At 37.3% G+C, this 22,432-nt stretch overlaps 3 protein-coding genes and 1 pseudogene across 4 annotated transcripts; 1 reads left to right on the top strand and 3 right to left on the bottom strand.

The window, feature by feature from the left end:
- Positions 1-66: 66 nt before the first annotated feature.
- LOC104709601 (F-box protein At2g16450 pseudogene) lies at positions 67-1,409 on the bottom strand (annotated as a pseudogene).
- An 804-nt stretch (positions 1,410-2,213) lies between these two features.
- On the bottom strand, positions 2,214-4,852 carry LOC104707303 (uncharacterized). Its single transcript, XM_010423629.3, has 5 exons — positions 3,794-4,852; positions 3,242-3,312; positions 3,036-3,141; positions 2,776-2,908; positions 2,214-2,622 (listed from the first exon to the last, which is right to left on the bottom strand). Exons 1-5 carry the CDS (start codon positions 3,868-3,870, stop codon positions 2,458-2,460), a joined length of 552 nt encoding a protein of 183 aa, XP_010421931.2. The 5' UTR covers positions 3,871-4,852; the 3' UTR covers positions 2,214-2,457.
- LOC104707305 (uncharacterized) lies at positions 4,145-5,910 on the top strand. Its single transcript, XM_019228508.2, has 2 exons — positions 4,145-4,982; positions 5,648-5,910. The coding sequence occupies exon 1, from the start codon at positions 4,197-4,199 to the stop codon at positions 4,755-4,757; it is 561 nt and encodes a 186-aa protein (XP_019084053.1). The 5' UTR covers positions 4,145-4,196; the 3' UTR covers positions 4,758-4,982; positions 5,648-5,910.
- On the bottom strand, positions 5,911-11,247 carry LOC104707307 (sucrose-phosphate synthase 4). Of its 2 annotated transcripts, none has more exons than XM_087463270.1 (15): positions 10,789-11,247; positions 10,422-10,696; positions 10,099-10,188; positions 9,773-10,026; positions 9,602-9,665; positions 9,280-9,479; positions 8,700-9,180; positions 8,426-8,557; positions 8,145-8,276; positions 7,854-8,030; positions 7,669-7,722; positions 7,514-7,576; positions 6,579-7,421; positions 6,352-6,479; positions 5,911-6,254 (listed from the first exon to the last, which is right to left on the bottom strand). In XM_087463270.1, exons 2-15 carry the CDS (start codon positions 10,677-10,679, stop codon positions 5,978-5,980), a joined length of 3,153 nt encoding a protein of 1,050 aa, XP_087319396.1. In that variant the 5' UTR covers positions 10,680-10,696; positions 10,789-11,247; the 3' UTR covers positions 5,911-5,977. The 2 variants fall into 2 exon arrangements, with proteins under 2 accessions (XP_087319396.1, XP_087319397.1); XM_087463271.1 differs by having other exon boundaries at positions 10,422-10,705; positions 10,789-11,195.
- Positions 11,248-22,432: the final 11,185 nt, after the last annotated feature.

Raw genomic sequence — 22,432 nt, 5'->3', positions numbered from 1 at the left:
GATAAAAAGACATGCTCATCGCTTACACCTTTTTTGGTTTGGACCAAATCGCTTACACCTTTTAGATCAACGTCTTGGCCTTTTAATTATCCCTTCTCTGTCTGAGTCATCTGTATCTGTGCCTGAACTATATGTATCCCCAAATGGAGCAGGGAATGACTTGAGCAGTTCTAAATCGTTAACATTAGGATCCTCAACGTGGTTTACAAAGGTGCGTACGCTACAAGGTTTCTTAAACTCTTCACCAAAACCATGGATTTCAACACGTCGGAGAGTGTTCCTCTCGGGATTGAAGTAGAAGACATAAAAGGGTTGTCCACATGTATACTTGCGCATCGAAAACACTATTTCACCCGAAGCGGTCGATCCAGCGAAGGAAACTTGGTGACGGAAGAATTTATCATCGGTCCAAGTGTAGGCATGTTTCGACCATTCCTGTTTCTCTACATCCTCTAAAACCCACAAACGCAACTCATTAGTGACACCAACGTCGACCTCACCCTCCCAATAAGTGTACACATCACCCTCGAAATGAAGAATCTCATGAATGTCGACATCATCCGCCCAGTAAATCATAGCTAATTTGCCCTTGTAGTTTATCAACTGACAAATCCTTTCTACGTAAATAAAGGTGAATATTTCAGACCGAACATCAAAACAAACTATCACATAATCAGCCGGAACATTATGGGATTTGTTCACGTGACTATAACCAGACAAGTCACCACCTAAGTAATACAAAACACCATCGATGCATACCCCATCACTCTTAATATCATGTCGTAAGGGACATTTTATCTTTCTCCACCTCATATCTCCATCTCTAAGTGTAAGAATTATATGATGACCAGGACCACATGGGTAAGCCATAAACAATGCCTTGTATTGCTTGCCAACCGGATCAAACCCGAAAAAGCTATACGCCTTTCTGTAACTATACCGTTTAGGTAAGATTGCGTACCGTCCAGTGTTGGGGTTACATATCACAGGTCTACCTTGGTATCGACAACCATGGAAATAGATCAAGCCAGAGGCGTAGCCACATGAAAAATATTTTAGGTTAGATAATGATTGATCGTTAAATTGTCTGGAGAGAACTTCACATGATATTCGGCTGCTGGTACAAAAGCCGACGACGGTTTCTCATATGAATTCTGAAACTGAGGCAACGAGAAGAACCTCCACACATTGATGCCCATCTCTTCGTGTTCATTGCCGTTTTCTGCGATGGCGAATAAGAGGCGCGGCTTAAACAAGGAATTGGTGAGGAACAACTCCTTGAAAGATGGACTACCTACAATTGATGCCAAGTGCTTCGACAAGCAACGAAACCTCGCAACTGACTTTAGAGGCAATCTCGACAGTATCTGCAGGATGAGATTACTCGATAAGGCAGATGATGAACTCATGATTACCTATCTAACGAAGACCTAGAGAAACCAGTTAATGAAAGACCTAGAGAATCGTAGCTATATATATACTAATTAAAGAGACCTAAATGTATATATGATTTAGTCGGTTAAGACAAACAAAAACGGGCTACTTTAACGTCCAAGTGGGCCGCAAGCGTCAGTCATCGTTTCTTGGGGTTTTAATAAACCCATTGATCCCACAATTTTTATACATACTGCAAAAATATGATTCCGAAGGCAAAAAAAAAGGAAGAAGAAAGAAACGTGTGACTTTCATTCCATGGCAACTTTAGGCTTGAGACAGATTCGGGACGAAAAATATGATTCCTTTTGGTAAAAGCTGAATTATAGATCCCATTCGTATCATATTTTATAGTTGTAATAGTTTTTGATATTTGCTTTGACAACCGTTGTTTGATCCTCACACGCAGACAGAGTATACAAAACCATGTTCTTGAGACCAAAATATTAGACACAACTTGAAAATTGATGAACCAAATATTGTGGGCTGTTCAATCCAATCTATAAAATGAATCTCATGAAATTTGGATGGAAACTAAAAATTGGAGAAGAAAATGTGAATCTTGATATGATTCACATTATGTATATAAAAATTCGCATAGAACTCTTATGTTTAAGAGGAGATTATGTAGAGTAGTTTATTGATCCGACTCGATTTCATGAAAAGTTCATCTGAACGGTTTGCGCATGGACTTTACTTTGGTTTGGGTTGGGATAAAATGATCACCTCTAGCAGAAACACTAGTATGCAATTCATTATGAGATTAAAGACGACCGCAATACAAGAACAAAGCCATACAATATGGACTTCATGCTTATGTATGGACTGTCGAGTTTAGAGGTTTACATGTAACCACCAATAATTTTGGTTACTGACATTTCTGAAAGAGTTTACAAACAAGAGTGTGAGGATTTGACAATGCAAGTGTGTATACTCTATACATTAGTCTACGCAGCTTGATGTTACAATTTAAGGGCTTCGTATTGATAAAAACAACAGTGAGGTTTCTAACTCTTGTTGAATTTAAGCATCTCTTGGCTTTGGGTTCAGCTCTGTCTCCATACTTGTAGGTAGCTTTGGGGTTGACGAAGCTGCGCCAAACTTGCGGACCAGTATTTTAAAACATGGCAGCAACACAACGTATAGCGAAATGAAGAAAAATGGAGTTGCTACGAGCCACCCTAGTAACTGCAATACCAATAAGTACCATAGGAGTTAAATAAACAACATATCTTTCAGATATGACAACACTGGCAATCAGACTTGCAAGTACTGAGGATACGATCACAAAAGACTATGGTAGGGAATGGAACAAGCGGTTTCACAATTTTAGCTACTTACCGCATTACCAATGCTAAAAAAGACTTCCTGGGAGGCTTGACCAGTGAAAACCTTCCTTAGAGCATCTGATGTCAAAGGAAAATGAGGTCCACCAGTGACTTTTTCACCAAGTCTTAGAAAAGGCACCACAAGACTTCAATAAGAAACACATGAAAAGGAAAACCAAAATCCAAGTCAGGGACAAAACTGATGCATCTTTTTTTCAGTAAAAGTGGTAAATTACAAGAGATTAAAAGGATATGCATAGCATAAAGGTTTACGCGAGTTCTACTGGAGTGGCAATGATATTAGCCAACATTACGGTAGGAGCATGACAAGAAGATCCGAGCACCGCAAAAGCTACTCCACATAGAAGAACAGGAACACCTGTTTTCATAGCAAAAAGCACCCTCAAATAAGAATACATTGCAATCTCAAAGCAAAAAACAGTAACCTTAGGAAACAGAAAATGGTGAGAGACACGCACCACATATGGGAAATACACCCAAGGTAATACCAAGTGCGGCAGAGAAAGCAAGCTGCTTTGGCTCAGTACCTCTACCAAAATCGAAAACGAACTCAAAATCAAAATCAAATTACATTACAACATAACAATATCTGCAACAGAGAACAGAGAAGCTGATACATCTATCTCTAACACTTGCCCAACAGATCATTCAAGAGCTACATGAAAGATACAATGATAAAGGTTCTGCCTTTAACTGTTTCAAATGGTTTCTTATAGTCTTATGTTCCAACAACAAAGACCCTCTAGGAGCTACATGAAGATACAATGATAAAGACTCTACCTTTAACTGTTCTATATTAGTCTCTCTAATGTTCCAAATTAAGAAACCAACAAGAAGCAAAATGCACAAACTCCAGCTTATAAAAGACCAACAATTCAACAAAATAACACATGAGATCTATATCAAGAAGCAGAATCAGAGTAACCAAACTAGTCTTAGTCCCAGATCCATGTACAAATACGATGATGATCATACAAAACGCGTACAGAGAGAGTCAAAAGAAGACAAACCTACGCAAGATCTGAAGAAGAGGATCAGTGATTTTCTTATTAAACCATGCTTTCAATCTACCTTTCGATAAACCCATCACGACTCTACAAAATCTTCACCCAAAAAGTTCCCCAGATTCACAAATAAACGTTGATCAGAAAAGCTTTAGCGCGTCTCGCTCTCCTTACGGAACCTAGTCGAAGAAGAAGATGGGTGTTTCAGCAACCGGGTTCAGGTAATCGGGTCAAGTATTGATTTTATTAAAAAATCAGGCCCAATTGCAAGCCCAAGCCCATATAAGATCCGAAATGATTAGAGCGGGTCAACCCGTTCACTATATAAACCCTAGAAATTTTCTCGACGTCGCCGGTGAGTTTCGAGACCTAGCACCGTCGTGGATTAAAACGATTCAACAAACAAATCATGCTTCACGGTGAGAATTGTGTTCACGAGACGTATTACGAGATTCTCTCCGTGAAAGAAGATGCGAGCTACGAGGAGATCCGTAATAGCTACCGTTCTGCGATTCTTCACTCTCATCCAGATAAGCTTCTCAACAGTTCTCGTCGTAGCTCAGACGACGAGAAGTTTCTGAAGATTCAAAAGGCTTGGGAAGTTTTAAGTGACGCGGAGCTGCGTGTAGTTTACGATAACGATCTTAGATCTTCGAGACATGATGGGATCACTGCTGATGAGATTAGTATTGAGGATATGTCAGTTGAGATTAGTGGAGAAGAAGAAGAAGGAGGTGAAGTTATTGAGGTTTTTTATCAGTGTAGGTGTGGTGATTACTTTTGTGTTGATTCTAGTGAGTTGGGAACAATGGGGTTTGGGTTGGTGAGAGATGGTGGTTTTGTTAGAGTTAAGAGATTGGGTGCTTTTGTGGCGTCTGTTGTTCTTCCTTGTGGTTCTTGTTCTTTGAAAACACGGGTTTGGGTTGATTCTGATATGAAGATTTCTCTTCAAGATGATGATCAGTTGTGAGCAATGTGGTGAAATCTGGGTTGGTTCAGAGTTGAGGAATCTCTATTCATGGTGATTTCTTTAGACTGAAGTGATCGTCATGATCAGGTTCGGACAGGAGGAGTTCTGATTGAGGATGGTTATTTGTGATTGTGTGGATAGATTCATTTAGGGAAAGTATGGCTGGAGATGATTCCTTTTGTGACCAATGGGATCATGGTTGGTTCGGAATAGGAAATTTCTCCTGTAAGCTTTTTCTGTTGTGACTTTTGTACTCAATTGTTATACTTGTTAAAGAACATTTTAGTTCTATAAGAAACTTAATTATAATGGGAAACAAAAGGGTTTCTTTGGTTTTGGCTACTCGTTTTTTCACTCTCTAGTTTCAATCCTGTCTCCTTTTGAGATGTGATTCCGTACCTTCTTTAGCGTCCATTGTACTCTTACTTCTTGCGTAGTTACATTTGCGAATAAGAATCTGACCTAGAAGAAGTGATGAAAGTGTATCTAGACTATGAATTCTCAAAAAATTGGTATTTATTCTTTGCCACCATAAATTTACATTTTCTACTTATCTTCCTGTGGTAGTGTCTTCCTTTATCTGATATTTACGGTGAATTTGATTGAGGTTAGATGTCGAGAACCAATTGGTGATGATTTTGTTCGGGACTGATTGTTGATGACAAGGGTTAATTTCTGTCATATTTTAAGGATTTAGTTTTGCTATAGGCATGCACGAGTCATAAGGCTTGGCAGTTGAGGTGTCTCCTTGTGGTTTGGTAGAATCTTGTACTGATTGAGCATATTTTTGTTTAAGGATTCACAGTTTGTGAACAATTGATTGTAAAATTGGACTTCAGGCTCAATTTAATTTTCAATCTTGCTGTCACAACTACTTCCACTTGTGGCAGGGAATTTTCTTACACTGCAAAATACGGATGTGGCGAGAACACATTGTTGGTCGGTGCTTGACCAATGGAGGGGCGATAGCACACTAGATAGAGTACCATGAACATCAGGTATCAATCTTTCTAAGTGTGAACGTCAAAAGAACTAAGACGAAGCTGTGCATACTTGTTCTATAAAATCTGTGCTATAGTTAATAATTTAATATGTATTCAACTTTTTTTTTTTTATTGCAGTATACAATATATGAAATTATGTAGTCTTGTTATTTTTCACTGTTTACCAACCGATTGAAGTATATGACCTGAGATAATGTGGCCAAATTGAAAATCATTTTACTTGATCTCATCGGCCTCTAAAGTGGAGAGAATATCATGAGGTCCGCCATTCTCCTTGACATAGGAAACGTTAGGGTTATCTAGTGGAACTGCGTCTTCTCTTTTGAAATTTTCTTCACTGCGTAGAAGTTTTTCACTATCAGATCCCACTGCACCTTTTAGGATGATAGTTTTGTGGAGGCCACCAAGCAAGTCCTCATAGTCTGTGTCTCCCTTTTCCCCCAAAAAGAAAACAGTCTTCGACATGTCAATTCCCCACCTTATAGAAAGATACCTACATAAAGCCACCAAGTCATGTCATCTTGACTGTATATATCTTACACATAGTGTATATGGTTGAAGAAACTATTTAGTCTTTAGCAGTTTCTAACCTGAGTGCTTGTATTCTTGATGCACATAGTGGTATAACATTTAGCCTTGTTGCCGCTTGCGTGTAGACAATATTGCACCTTAAACCTCGCATCCGAAGCCTCTGCCTAAGGTCATCAACTCTTCGAGTCTGCCATTCACACATATATACATCAATACTAATTTCATGACTTTAAGGTAGTATTTAAGCTGTCTTCTTGATGAGAGAAATATTCTTAGAAAGAGTTACCTTGACTCCTTGTTTCACAGAAATTGCATAGCATCTTGTACTGCATGCACTAGCATACTCTGCGATGTCATCCTCTGTTGAAGTTTCCGTACATGCAAGTCTCAGAATCATCGACCTTATACTTTCACCTGGCCATTTGTATTCCACATGAGTTTCATAGTCTGCATCAACCATCATATCTCTCCATGGATAGTAGATCTCACTTCCGCTGTTGCAAACTATTGCATCAAAATCTTCCAAATTAATCAGGTTTTTCTGCGTAATCTCCACAACTTCTTGTAAGCTTGAACCTGATGCCAGCACAAAACCTATTTTTCCTTTGCCTGATGTCAAATCTGCAGCTTTCATCACATTCTTGATAATATCGTTTAAACTCGCTTTGATGTTTCCGTTGTCTTCATAGGAATCAACAGCAACCACAAAGAGCATCTGCCTTCTACCAGCGCTGTAGATAACAGATGGGCGACCTTTCATAGAATTCATTTGACTTATGGCATCAACTAGTTTCCTCTGTCTAGTACCTGCATCTAGTTCCCCGTTGAGCGTGAAATCTCCTTCTGTGGAGAATCTCAAAGATATGTCATCGACATCTCTTAGAGAGTCACTTGTGAGCTCTTCTGGAACTTTCATGATGTCGAGACTACTCGTGGGGTGACGGTTTCTGCAGTGTTCGACATGGGATAGGTAGTTACGGCAGTGTTCTGGCCATGAAAAACGGTGGATGTTCTTTAGTCCGTTTTTTCTACACTCAGCCCAGAGATGTTTGTTAGCAACTAGCTTCAGAAGGGCATCAGAAATGGCTTGTTGATCATGGGGGTCGACTAGGAGACCATTATTCAGTGCCTGCAACACAACATATGCACTCTTAGTAAGCTTCCGGGATCATTGTGACTATGTCTTTATACAATTAGCTTTATAATAAGAGACTTAATTACCTTCACGATATCAACAGGCCCTCCATTTCTGGTGGCAACAATGGGAAGACCATAAGCAGCTGCCTGTCATATGTACAACAAATGGTGTGGCATGAAGATTTCATAGGTTGTGTGTATAATAAGTTAAAAAGTACATGGACATAGGTAATAGTTACCTCAATGAGTGTGAGACCAAACGGCTCCACCAAAGCTGGATTAATGAATACCCCCTTGAAGAGAGAAAACCACCATACAATTATGATATTCATGTGTAGAGAGAGGATCTATGAGTAATAGTAATCTGCTTATGATAACATTTCTGTCATGTAGTTCTAGCTAAGCACATGCTCCTGTTACGTACCTTTGTTTTGGCTGCTAAACGATAAATATCTGGAACTTCAGATTGTTTGTGATGCTTGGGATAAGCTACTTGTCCGTACAAGTCGTACTGGTCTATCAGCTTTAGTACATTCATGAGAACAACTGAGCTGCTATCAGGCATCTCTTCGATGTCATCTCGGTTACCTAGTATAAGTACCTGGAACAGTTTTTTTTAGCAATTTAGGTGTATTAGCCGTATGCCCATCCACAATTTTCATAATACATATAGTTCACTGAATAATAAATGTGTAACAAATGCCGGGATACTTACCAGGTTGGCTAGTTCTCGAAGAGGCTGACATTCACCAAAAGCTTTGACCAATGTGGTGACATTTTTTTTGTGGTCAGGACGAGACAGCGCAAGTATTGTTGGTTTATGAGGATTTGAGAAAAATCGCATTATCTGCAGATAATAGGTTCATGTAGTTATTTGTTCCATGGATTGAAAGACAGGGTAAAACAAGACAGGGTAAAACAAGACGGTAACCTTTCTTGCATGAGACTAGATATGACTTCTGTTAGTAATAACACAATAATGTAAAAAGAGTATACCTCGGACCATATTGGTGGCACAGGCTTTTTTATCTGGTTTCTGTCAGGGCCAATTAGCGACTTAAGATCACCATCAGGTTCCTGTGAATCTTGTGTCAAGACGTAGCTGAAATCCATACCTGGCGGTATAACCTGATGCCACAAGGACAGGTCAGATTAATAAATGACTTTATAACATGATGCATCAGTCAATTGCAGTGTCTATATAAATTATTTTGATACTCATTGTGTTGTCATTTGTCAGATACTGTGGGAGACAGAAAAGGATTTATACCACCATTCGTGGCATGTATCTGCCAAGGCAGCTGACTCCACGTCGTCTTCTAACCCTGAGCTTCCTCTCCAGCTTGATATCAAAACCATCATACAGCCCCCACTGCGCGTCAATCTCTTGCCGTGTGCTGGTCACTACCATCTCGGCTGCATCTAGGCTCTGTTCTTCAGCTTCTATTCTCCTCATGATCTTATATGTTCTGTCAATATCCTCTCTAGTAAGTCTCCCTTGTTGAAGCAGCTGTTCAAACTTATTCCTTCCCAAAGAGTGACCAGTTAGCACCATTGGCACATTTAAGGCTCCTGCCAAATGTGCAGCTACTGCTCCTGCATCAGCATAGTGACCATGAATTACATAAGGCCATATTGGTTTCCCTCCATTCACTTGCTCTCCTAGAGACCTTGCTATGCTCACTATGTGATTTAGTGCCCCATCGACAAACTCGGGGATATGGGGCCAGAGTGACTCCTTTGCTATGTACCTGCATTTAACAAACATGAGTATTGAGAAACTAACTGCTTCGTTTTCAAGGTTTTCAAAGCAGGAATTTGAAATTCAAAGAAGTCTGATGAGATAGTACTTGTCCCGAGAACCGCAAGGGATGCGGATAATGTAGGAGCCACAGCTGTCGCTACCTTCTGGAGGGCATGATAACATCTCAACTGGCTCGCCATAGCTGTAGTCAACCTCTGGTGAACTGATCTGCCGTGTTAAGAGATCAACCCTGTGGACACTTTCAGTGTTTGCCAACGCACGAGCAAGCTCAACAACGTATTTCACCTATTCGTCCATTATCAAAACGAAAGATTAATGAATCATTAAGAAAGCCAGAGGAGGTACGTGAATCACTGTAAATAATTTTGATTTTTACTAAAAAGTCTTTTAAAAGATAGTTAAAATACCTGTCCACCAGTGTCAGAGTCTCTTCCAAGCTCCATGTTTTCTCCACGCACGAGTCCATGCATACTGCAGTTGTCAAAGTATGAAACCAAATAGAGGCACCGGGTAAGTCCCGTGAGTCCGTGACCATATTGACAATAGCAAATAAGTCAGATAAACCAATTTCTACTTGCCTGATTAAGACGATATAAAGGTTTCGACTTGATTTATCATCTTCTGACCAAATTTGCATTTCAGAGCGGATACGGGGCATGTGATCTCGGGGTGGTTCAAGAGTTGTAACAACTTCATTTTTCTCCTTCTCTCCATCGTTCTTCTCCTTCTCTCCTTCAGAAAGCTCAGAAAGAAGATCCTCTTCTGCATCATTGCGGCCTTGTTCACGTTCGATTCTCCGTTTGGAAAGTCTAATCCCGTCATCCCACACAATCTGTATTTCCGATGCATAGACTTTTAACGAAAAGCAAAGGTGAAAAAGGTGTATAAGTAAAGGGACACAAACCTGCTTTTTCTTGCGTGCGAGATGCCAAATACGCCAGCATATATTCTCAAGCCTGTTACTGCGTTCACGAGTATTCCTTGTTGCTATCACCTGCCACAAGAAGTGAAAGATCTCTCCACCATCACTTGCGGGTATTTAAATATATGTATAGATGCGTTTGTTTTGGTTTTAGTAAATACAGAACCATCTCCCACATTCTTTGGTTCTTACTATTTTAACTCCGGTCACTTCCATACTTCTGGGAGAATAAGTGGAACAATATTCTCCAGTGTCCTTTTTGTATTTATACAATTGCTATAAGGATTACAGATTGAGAAACAAACCTTGATCCATGTTTTATACAGGTCAGACTCATCGAAACTGTTGACGACCTCTTCCACAAAGTATTTGATGGGACTAAACACCTTCTCTTGATGATCCTTTGTATTCATATCTCCAAACACCTTGTCTTGATGATCCTTCCTGTTCATATCCCCAAGCTTCTGGACGATCTTGGAGTTGCTCTCAAACCTCTTTTTGTTGCTTGTTCCAACATCAAGAATAGCTTCGAGGTAACTGTTGATCCAATCATTTCTTGCCATCTTCTCTGATTGTTGCACTGAAATCTCTTTTGAAAAAAAGTTACATAAACATCTATAAACAAAACAATAGATAAAAAGGACTAAATTTGATTTTCCGCATTTTACATACCCTGAGTCTACTTCAGCTATAGGGTGGGAATAGAGAGGCCTAGTTTTGGATATCAACTTAGCTTGCCATTTTATAATCTCAATACAAAAGGTTCTTCCTTTTTTGTCTTTTTATTTTTATTTCCTGATATTTTAATTTTCAAACCTTGTTTAAACTGTGGTGTGGTTCTGGTTCTCTGTATTATCTCTCTCGGACGGGCATATTACAACGTCATGTAATAACCGTTAAACTCTGGAAAGACAAATATTCTGTCCTAATCTCGATGAGAATCTTCTTTTTAGTAAGTTTTTTTCTTTTCTTTTGCATTATCAGATTCTCTAAAAGAATAAGAATCACCCATTTCCTTTTTCAAGTTTGTCTCTTTTTTTTTTTGAAAGAGATAGAGAGAATAATGAGTGGCACAAGGCTTTTTCTCCATTTGTTCACATTAAACTTGTTTCTATAGCCTCATGTTTTCTTGACTCTGCCTTGTTCATCTCTCACTGAACTAACCCGATTAAACACTGTAAAACCTGGTTTCTACTTTGAATTCGACGGTGGTCAAGTTATGTTTCAGTTGGAAGTATAGTATGTTTTTGTTTCATGTGAATATGATTGGAATTGAGAAAGATGGGTTCAATGTAATGATGTATATTGGTGTTTATTTGCAGGTAGAGACGTGAAGAAAAGGGATTTAAAGTCGTATAAGTATGTTGTTACCTATGTTTGGCATGTGAAAGTAATGGAACAGAGCATATTCCAGTCTTTCACCAAATTGGATACCTTTAAGCCACTTCAATCCTGAAAAATAATGTGAATGGTGTCTCTACTTGAAGAAGAATCTGAGTAGGAAATGGTAAAATGTTAACTGAAAATGGTATGGACTTGAAAAGTCTATATAAATCATGTTGATGCTCGTTTGCACAATAATTTATCCACCTGTTACTTCTCAAAAAAAAGGTAGTTGTTTCATGAATGTATAAGCAAGTTTTCATAGGGGAAAAAATTTCCAAACACAAAAATGTTAATATTAAATATTGAATATATAATTCAAATGAACAAAAAATGACAAAAGCATAGGTATTTTCTTTATTGTTCTATATATCTACCCAAAATGTGTAGTTTTGATATATTTTAAAAAACTTATATTATAGACAAATAGATTTCTTTAATATTCTATCTATCTAACATATGTACTTTTTATTTTGTTATAATACAAATATTTTATTTATTTATCGTTCTATCTACCCAAAATATGTAGTTTCACTTTTATTTTGTCACTAGATTAGTGCTAGAGCACAGATTGTAAGTTTTTTTTATTTATATTCATTTTAGAATAAAACATAATTTATATGATTGTTTTAAAAAGTTTTTTTTGGATAAAACATTATGCAATAAAATCATATGCTAAATATAATGGCTTGAAAAAAACACTTATTTTGTAATTTTTATATTGTTAATTTTGTAATTTTATGTATGAGAAATGGTTATGTTTGTTGTTTGTTTTTATTTTAATTTTCGAACATGTTTGGTGAAAGTTTTTTAATATGACCCGTGCTTATGTAAGATTTTATTTTCAGAAATCACGATTAAGTGTAATAAATTGTCAAGATTTATTCCTTTTTACGCCTAAGAATATATTTTTATATTTAATAGTATATATTTTGTAACAATACATGGAATACTAAAGATTTATTTTGGAAATTGTATAAATCATTGGAATATTCTCTTTAAAAAGATTATTTGGGATATTTTTAAGTGTATACATATAGCCCAAATATTGATAAATTAATCTATAACCTTTTTTTGTAACCAACCTATATTTAATCTATAACCTACAGTAAAACCTCTATAAATTAATACTCTATAAATTAATAAACACTATAAATAAATAAATTTTGCTAGTCCCAAGTCGGGACAATGTAAAAAATAACAAAATTCGATAAGATAATAAGATAATATTTTTTTTGAAATCCTCATGTAAAATATGGTCCCAATAATATCATAAATTAATAATCATGTAAATATATATATATATATATATATATATATATGCTGATATAGTAAAGCATGTTTTTCTTAAACCTCATATCTATAAAACAATTGTTATGTTGTATCTTCAAACTATAATGATAAAAAATATTCTATAACATTTCATAAAACAGCTAAAACTTTTTAAATTTTTCACTTTCTAAATATGCATCATTTACATTTTGATAGTTTGATAGACTATTAAAATACGATAATTGATATTCTTATTCATATATTTGAATATTTATGTCATGTGTATAAGTGAATTTGTCTATAATATTTGTAATTCATTGTCAATAATATTTTTTAATTATTTCAAATTCAATTCTAATACCATAAAATTTACAACATCCAAAATTCTAATCTTATTTTACAACAATTGTCTTAATTTAATTTTTAAAAAATTAAACAATTAAAAATATACCTATAACTTAATAATTATTAATTTACATTATAAAATAATTATTATTAATTTATAGATAAATTAATATCACTATAAATTAATAACATGTCTTGGTCCCAACATTATTAATTTATAGAGGGTTTACTGTATTTTGTAACCAATTTATAAAAATTATATAGTCTACAAAAAAAAGTTGTGTACTTCTGTTTTATTATATAAGGGATAATATAGATAAATATTTCTCTTTCGTAGTTTAATTCATTTCTTCTAATGAGTCGATTATACAATTTATTGCTTGGTTGAAAAAAAAAACAAAAAGTTAGGGCAATTTTAAAGAAATATCACATTAATTTATATTGTTTTCTAAAATTATCACCAAAATTACAGATTAGGCAATAAACAATTACAGTCTTCTGTCTATATTGGACTTTGGTCAGATATTATATTTAAAAGATAAAAAACATCATAATCACACAAGCCCCATAAATGAATATGTCAAGGAATATCCAAAAACGGGTTAGGAGCTTTGTGACCATTCGACTCTTTCTACGATTCTAGTTCTTCAGTAAAGCTTTCACACCTCATTATTCACAAATTCAGGATAACCTCCACTTGGATCATTTACAATGCCCACCGAAAGAGACTCTTACTCTATAGGATCCATTACTTGCTGCGGCATTTTCAAAGTATTCTTAAATCCTGTAGAGATTTTTCAGATAATTTATTTGGGTAAATCTGATTTATACAAGAACAATAAACTGTTACTATTTACTAATATTTTTTTCCTAATGACACGTAAAATCTTAAAATTCGGGTGTGATTATTCAGTTTTTTCTACTCTCCACTTTTTTCATAGACTTTGAATTAGCATACGCCATAAAAATTCCTTTATAGGCTTCAACACGAGGGGAGCTTTAGCCAAAGTCTTTTAAAATCCAGTTTTGGTTGAATCTAAAATCAAAACTATAAGTGAAGACATTCACTTAAAACAATCCATCAAGGAACGAGAGTGTTGACATCAAAAAGTACTTCTCAAATGCTCTTCAAGCGTATGTTGGTGCTGGATCCCAAACCAGAAGATCCAAAAAATCATCCACATCTGATATGCATGAGAAGTTGACTGGCGTCTACGTCACCCCCGAAGAAAAGACGCTCTCCCGAGTCCTGAGCCGAACTAAATAAAGACCACTTAGCAAATGCACAAGGAGTTTCCATATCCCCAACGTCTCTTTCTCTTTAATTTTTAGATTTAGCTATTGTAGAGTTTATAACCGTTGTGGCCTAATTAAGCTATTAATATGTAGCTTATCACAAGGGTGTAACTGGTGTTGGCATGAAATGAAGAGCAAAAAAATATTTCCTAATGATGTGATTCACGGCGTTACCCGTTGCGACTGTACGGACAAGGGGTCGGGAAACAAGGACGTTCATTTATGCGTATGTCATAGACAACCAAGCCCTCCTAATTGTTTTGGCCAGTAAGAGAGAAGTTACAAAATGGTTTGGTGTTGATACGACACATTTGAAAAGAAATGTATTTTCTTTCTATATTGGTAAATACTAACTACATCTATATTAACATTTTTGTACCATTTTTGGCAAAGAAGACTTGGAGTTGAGAAATATTTACATCTCATGCCAATACCATTGTAATTATATGTTTTTTTAAATAAAATTATAAAACAAAATATCGATTTAACCGTTTTCTATTAACAAAAACAAAGATTTCCTAATTTATCTCTCTAATAAATCCAAAATTAAATTTCCCATTTTCATGCTCCCAAAATATCTCTACAAAATCTTTACAATTATCGATTTCAAAATATAAATTTACGAGGAGCCTATAAATCAGCTACATTCGATTTTCTATCTTCCTAATTAATCACCACATTCAATTCTAAAATATAAATTCTCCCCAAGTTTAATCGTTTTATTTCTTGCATTTTTATTTACAATTTTTGAAACCAAACAAACTATATTTCGTTTGCTTTAGCTATTTTACGACTCTCATAAATCTTTAGTGTATCATTGGTCCTTGTGGATTCGACCTTATATATACTGTCTTGGGGTTAAGTGTATTGGGTAATTACTCGAACAATCATCTTGTTTACTTAATGATCATAAATGAGTGATCATGTAGCTGACATGGTTTTGTTTCAGGTACTTGGTTTATGCTGCGAACCATTGCCAACTTTTAACAACCTGCTTCGGTTAACTGCCAAGACTGACAGAGATGTAGGATGGGAATCATTGACAGCATTACTCAAGCACAGCCCAAACTTAAAGAAACTTGTCTTCCAAGTAATGTGTACTTATATCCTTTATTATACCATATGTTACATTATTCAAACATCAAGGCAATGAGATTTTGATCAAACTAGCTAGTTCCCTTTTGTGTGTTTAGGGGCTTCTTCAGAGAGTTGGAAAGAAGTGTAAAACCGATGAGTGCTTGTGCTGTCGTGCAGCCCTTGGGAGGAGGAGGACATTCCCACTTCCCTATCATCAAATCCTGTGAAGGTTTTAAAGGTATTGAAGTTTGGAGTTATCTATGACGAGGATGATCACATGGACAAAATGATGGAGCAATTAAGTCGTGTACTTTCTCGAGATAATGCCGAGTCTAAAAAAACTCCGTAATACACTACGAAACGTGAAACGTCCATAGACGAAGATGTGGAAGAAGTGCTAAGACAGTTTCAGATAGGAATCTATGATAACCTCAACTTGTCCTCTGCTTAAAGGCTTAAAGCATGTGTTACTACTATATGGTTTCTCAAGTTCTTTTGGATCCACTCATGCCTCTTTTCACCATGTCAAAGCCATGAGTGTGTCTCGGCTTTAAGTACGTTATTATGTAAGGATCTTGTTCTTAATTTATGCTTTCGTCGGTTAAGCCAACAATGCGAGCTTAATGTCTTTTTTTTTTTCAATTAATTTTCTGTATAAGCTTTGCTTTGTCTATTATGAGCCAGGGCTCATTTGTGTAATTAACATATAAATGTTGTATATTTGGGTTATTTTTATACTTTGGTATTAGGTTAAATATTGTAATCGTATATAAGGCATTGTCTACACAACTTGAGAAATAAGAAAACCTTTTATACCAAATAAGGTTTTTGACATGGTATCAGAGCTAAACCTAAAATTTTAGGTTCTTCGATCCTCTATACCCATACTTGTTAAAGCTTAAATCTTCGTTTTTGTTTTTTCTTTTCCTTGACCTTAGTATACTTGATCATTCTGTCGGTATACATATCTTAAATCATGTCAGAGGAAGACTCTGTTTCTAAGATGATTTATTCTCTGTCTTTCGGATCCAAGGCACGGGTTGAGTCGGCACGGCGTCAGATTGATCCGTATGATCTCTCTGCTGGAGGTAATCCCGGGTCTGTGATTTCACAACCACAACTTCGTGGCCCTAACTATGATGAGTGGGCAATGAACCTTCAACTTGCTTTACGGGCTTGAAAGAAATTTGGTTTTGTGGATGGTACTATCCCTCAACCTAATGATGATTCCGATGATCTTGAAGACTGGTGGGCAAATAATGCCATGGTGGTCTCTTGGATCAGACTCACGGTAGCACCAGATTTGAGCAGCTCTTTGTCTCATCATGAAATCGCTCATGACCTATGGTCTCAAATACAAAAGCGGTTTTCTGTGAAGAATGAACAAAGAGTACAACGTATTAAAACTGAGTTGGCAAATTGTCAGCAAAAAGGATCGGCGCATATTATGGGAAGCTGACCAACTCTATGGACGAGTCTTGCGGATCTTCAACGTGCCAAGACGGTTGAAGAAATTGCGAAAGAACGGGAAGAAGATAAGCTGCATCAATTTTTGATGGGACTTGATGAAAGTCTGTTTGGGGCTGTCAAGTCTTCTCTTCTTTCCTGTGACCCACTTCCATCTGTTGATGAGGCATATCAGGTTGTCTCGCAAGATGAGGAATCTAAGTGTGCTAGTCGATTGTTGGAAGCACGAAATGAAGGAGCTAGTTTTGCTGTTCAAAGTGCTCCTCGTATGGCTATATCATCACAATTGCGTGATCCGTCTGCGTTATGTACGAGCTGTGGATGGAAAGGCCATTTAGCTGATCATTGTTTTCGCAAGATCGGTTATCCATGGTGCTGGGGCGATCGGCCACGTTCTAAACTGCCCAACATTCTGCGAGGTGGTCATGGCACTTCCACTGTCGATCGTCGGGTGGCAACTGTTCCTCCAAAGCGTGTTGAGACGCCACAAGTCCATCATGTCGCGACTTCGTCACTGGCGTTTGTGGGCTCTACATCGATCACGGAGGCAGATCGTGTGGGGTTTAGTGGTTTGAGTGATCAAGAGTGGAAAAAGCTAAAGGATATGCTGAATACAAGGAAAGCTAGTACTAATGATCACCTTTCGGGTAAGTTTTTCATTGAATCTTGGATCATTGACACCGGTGCATCGAATCACATGACGGGTAGTCTTGATTTTCTCTTGGATGTTTGTGGTATGGCACCTATGTTCATCAAATTGCCGGATGGTCGGTTCACTATTTCGACTAAGAAAGGGAAGATTTCTCTTCGGTCTCATCTTTGGTTACTGAATGTGTTTTTTTGTTGATGGGTTGCAATGTCATCTTATATCGGTTTCTCAATTAACTAGACATAGGAGCTGTATCTTTTAGATATCTGATAAGATTTATGTTGTTCAGGACCACATCACACAGACGGTGATTGGAGCGGGTGAACAAGACAATGGTCTGTATTTTTACCGAGGGATGGCTTTTACAGCGGTGACACGAGCTTTGGATCAGCAACCTAAGGATGTATGGCACCATCGTTTGGGACACCCCTCGTCCACGACCATGGAGCTGATGCAGTTTTCCGATTCTAGTAGTTGTAGTAATGTTTTTGATTCCAAAACATGTGACGTTTGTATTCGTTCCAAGCAAACACGAGACTCTTTTCCATTAGCAATAAGAAAAATTCTGCGGTTTTTGATCTAGTTCATTGTGATTTATGGGGTTCGTATCGGACAACGACAATCTGTGGCTCTCGATTTTTTCTCACCATTGTTGATGATTATTCTCGTGCTGTGTGGCTTTATTTGTTGCCAAACAAGTCTCATACTGCTTCTACTTTGCGTGACTACATTTCTATGGTTGAACGGCAGTTCGCCAAGCAAGTAAAAACTATTAGAAGTGATAATGGATCCGAGTTTCTGAGTCTCGGTGGTTTTTTCCGCGAGAGAGGCATAATTCACGAGACTTCTTGTGTTGGTACACCACAACAGAACGGGAGAGTCGAACGGAAGCATCGACACATCCTTAATGTTGCACGGGCTTTGCGGTTTCAGGCTCACCTTCCGGTGGAGTTTTGGAGCTATTGTGTTCTTACGGCAGGTTATTTAATTAATAGAACGCCTACGGTGGTTTTACAAGGTAAGACTCCTTTCGAGATGCTCTACAACAGACCACCGCTTATGAATCATTTACGCGTGTTTGGTTGCTTATGCTATGCTCATAATCAACGTCATGGCGGCGATAAGTTTGCTTCTCGGAGCAATCGTTCTGTTTTTCTTGGTTACCCTTACGGGAAGAAGGGTTGGAAGATATATGATCTTGAGAATGGTGCGATTTCTACATCTCGTGATGTTGTTTTTCTTGAGAATGAATATCCTTTTGCTGAGGTTCCTTTGGAGTCTCCTATCCCATTGACTACATTGACTCCTCGTCCTCATATACCGGACGACGAGGATGATTTTTTTTGCGCGGGTTTTGGTTCCGACTCTGCCTACTGCGTTGGGTGATAGTCCTCGGGTTGAGCTCTCGGGGATCACAACTGATCCTATTATACTGGATGTCTCTTCTCCGGCATCTCCTCCTGTGAGTCCTACGCCGTCTTTACCGGAGAGTGAGGTTTCTCTTTCTCCGACATCCCCTGTATCTCCCGATGTCTCTGCTGAGACTTATGAGTGTATTATCTCTTCTGTTGATGATGATGATGATGCTGTTCCTATGGGAAGAGGATGTCGTCCAAAGTTTAAGTCTAAACGTCTTGATTGTTATGTGACTAACACGACTCATTTGGAGCATGATGATGTTTTATTTGAATCTAGTTGGTATCCGATTGACTCTTATGTTGATTGTTCTCAGTTCTCGGTCTATCATCGTGCGTTTCTCGCTGCGATAACTGCTGGTGTTATTCCTCGCACATATGCTGAGGCTTTCGAAGATGAAAATTGGCATGAAGCAGTTCGTGTTGAAATCATTGCTCTTGAAGATCAAGGTACGTGGACGGTTGAAACTTTGCCTCCAGGGAAGAAAGCTCTTGGTTGCAAATGGGTGTTTACTTTGAAATACCGATCTGATGGAACGCTTGAGCGTTACAAGGCTCGACTTGTTGTTCTCGGTTGATATGCTCAAATTTACCCTAGAGCTACTCTCTCAAATTAAGAGATCACTGTAGTATTTAGGGATCATATCCACAAGGACTCTAGATCACACAATAGATTTAATAATCTTTTAATTATGCTAAATCAAAATATTAATTTAAAAACAATGCAGAAACAAAATTTAAAAAGTGTTGTAAACTCAGGGAATTAAAAAGCTAGGCCTAGGGGTTTTTTCAGGAATTTATGAAATATTAAATCAATCAATAAATTAGGATTCAAGCAATTAAGATCAGATCTAGAACTCTAAACTCTTTTGTAAAATAAATCAGTTCTAACTGCAAATATTATCTAAATTTAAAACCAGAAAATCCAAATCTCTTTGCAAAATTCTAGGTAATAAATCAGCTTTAAAAACACGTTTAGATTGTTCACAAAATCACTAAATCAAATCTCTTTGCAGAAAGTAATTTTGCTCGTCAAAAGGTTTTATCAGGAAAATCAATTATATTCTCATATCAATTTATTTTCCTAGGTATTAATTCTAGGTGATCAATCAAGAATCAATATGAAGAACAACCTAAGATGAAGATCTAGAAAGATAAAGAATCCTAAAAATAACAGATCTAATAAATCATAAAAACTCTATGAAAAACCCTGAACCTAACAAGAGATCTACTCAGACATGATTAATGAAACAAAAACCATGGATAAAATAGATATCATTAAATTCAAAAGAGAAGAACAAAGGAGTTTAGAAAAGCTTCTCTCAACAGGGCTGAGTTCTTGTCTCTCCCAAAAAGCTCTCTAGGTCTCTCTCTCAAAAGATGGCAGAAAATAAAATTTGAAAATAACTTAGGTCTAAACAATGACCAAAAAATCCTATATATATTCCTAAAAACATTTAGGGACTAATGATGCAAATATGGAAGACTTTAGGGAAACTTTGTAAATCTTCAAAACTTGTGGGAAAACTTCTGATTCTTCTGCTGGATGATGCATCAATCGACACCATCACTTGCATCGACTGATGCAAGTCTCTGAACTTATCTCCCAACTTCACAGCTTAGCCTTAAAGCTTGAATATGCTCCAAATCCTCCTATTTAGCTTCATTATGCTCCCATCCATGCTAAATCCTATAAAGACTCAAAAGACTCTAAAAATACCAAAAAGACTCTATAAATAAGACTTATATCATGGCTAAAAACACCTAAAAACCATGATATATCATCGGTACTAATCAGACTGAGGGTCTGGATTATAAGGAGACTTTTGCACCTGTTTGTAAGATGACGACGGTGTGGTCCTTTTTGGAGGTTGCGGTTTCTCGAGATTGGGAAGTGCATCAAATAGATGTCCATAATGCTTTTCTTCATGGTGATTTGGAAGAAGAAGTGTTCATTCGTCCTCCTCCGGGTTTCCATACAGCTGATAAAACTCAAGTCTGCCGTTTACACAAGTCTCTTTACGGTCTAAAACAGGCGCCTCGTTGCTGGTTTTCAAAGCTTTCTACTGCTCTTAAGGACTATGGTTTCACTCAGAGTTTAAAGGACTACTCTTTGTTCACATTTGCTGCCGACGATCGTCGAATTCATTTCCTTTTGTATGTTGATGATCTTATTGTTACCGGGAGCTCATCTATGGTCATCACTGATTTTAAAGAATACTTAAGTTCTTGTTTTCATATGAAGGATCTTGGTATCTCTAAGTATTTTTTGGGTATTGAAGTTGCTCGAAATTCGACAGGTATGTATCTCTCTCAACGCAAGTACACGCTTGATATTATTTCTGACACGGGTTTACTTGGCGCCAAACCGGTGTCTCATCCGATAGAACAAAATCATCATTTGGCTACAGTAGATGGTGAGTTGTTACCTGATCCTTTTCGCTATCGACGTTTAGTTGGTCGTCTCATTTATCTGGCTGTTACTCGACTGGATCTCTCCTATGCAATCCATATTTTGTCTCAGTTCATGAATGCTTCGAAGGTTGAACATTGGCAGGCAGCTTGTCGTGTTGTATGTTACCTCAAGGGTAATCCGTGTCAGGGTATTTTACTCCGAGCTGGTACTGTTCTTCGTCTCTCGGCTTTGTGTGATGCTGATTATAACAGTTGTCCGTTGAAACGAAGATCACTAACTGCCTGGTTTATTCAATTGGGAGGATCTCCGATTTCTTGGAAGACACGGAAACAAGATGTCGTCTCTCGTTCTTTGGTTGAAGCAGAGTACCGTGCCATGTCGGAGACTGTGTGTGAGATTTTGTGGTTGCGGGAGGTTCTTTTCTCCATGGGTGTTGATTGTTCTGCTCTGGTGCCACTTCGTTGCGAGAATGAGGTTGCTATTCACCTGAGTAAAAATCCTGTTTTTCATGAAAGGACGAAACATATTGAGTCGGACTGTCATTTTATTCGAGATAAGATTGTTAAAGGTGTTATTGCTCCTTAGCATGTTTCGCCTAAGGTTCAGTTGGCTGATATTCTTACGAAGGTTCTTGGTCACAAGGAGTTCGATGAGTTTTTTCTTAAACTGGGTATTCGTGATCTTCATACTCCAGCTTGTGCGGGAGGGAGGGGGGGTATTATGAGCCAGAGCTCATTTGTGTAATTAACATATAAATGTTGTATATTTGGGTTATTCCATACTTTGGTATTAGATTAAATATTGTAATCGTATATAAGGCATTGCCTACACAACTTGAGAAATAAGAAAACCTTTTATATCGAATAAGGTTTTTGACATTGTCTTTTGTGAAAAGTTATTCTTTAATCCTAGTAAAAATATTGGTTCACTAAGACGAAAAAGAAAATTAAGCTTCAAATCGTAAAACATGTATTGTGAATCTGAAAGAAGTTGAAC

This window comes from Camelina sativa, chromosome 8 (genome assembly GCF_030686135.1).
Source record: "Camelina sativa cultivar CO46 ecotype springtype chromosome 8, ASM3068613v1".
NCBI lineage: Eukaryota > Viridiplantae > Streptophyta > Magnoliopsida > Brassicales > Brassicaceae > Camelina > Camelina sativa.
Note: the sequence above shows the minus strand (reverse complement) of the source record. Positions and strands in the feature narration are given on the sequence as shown.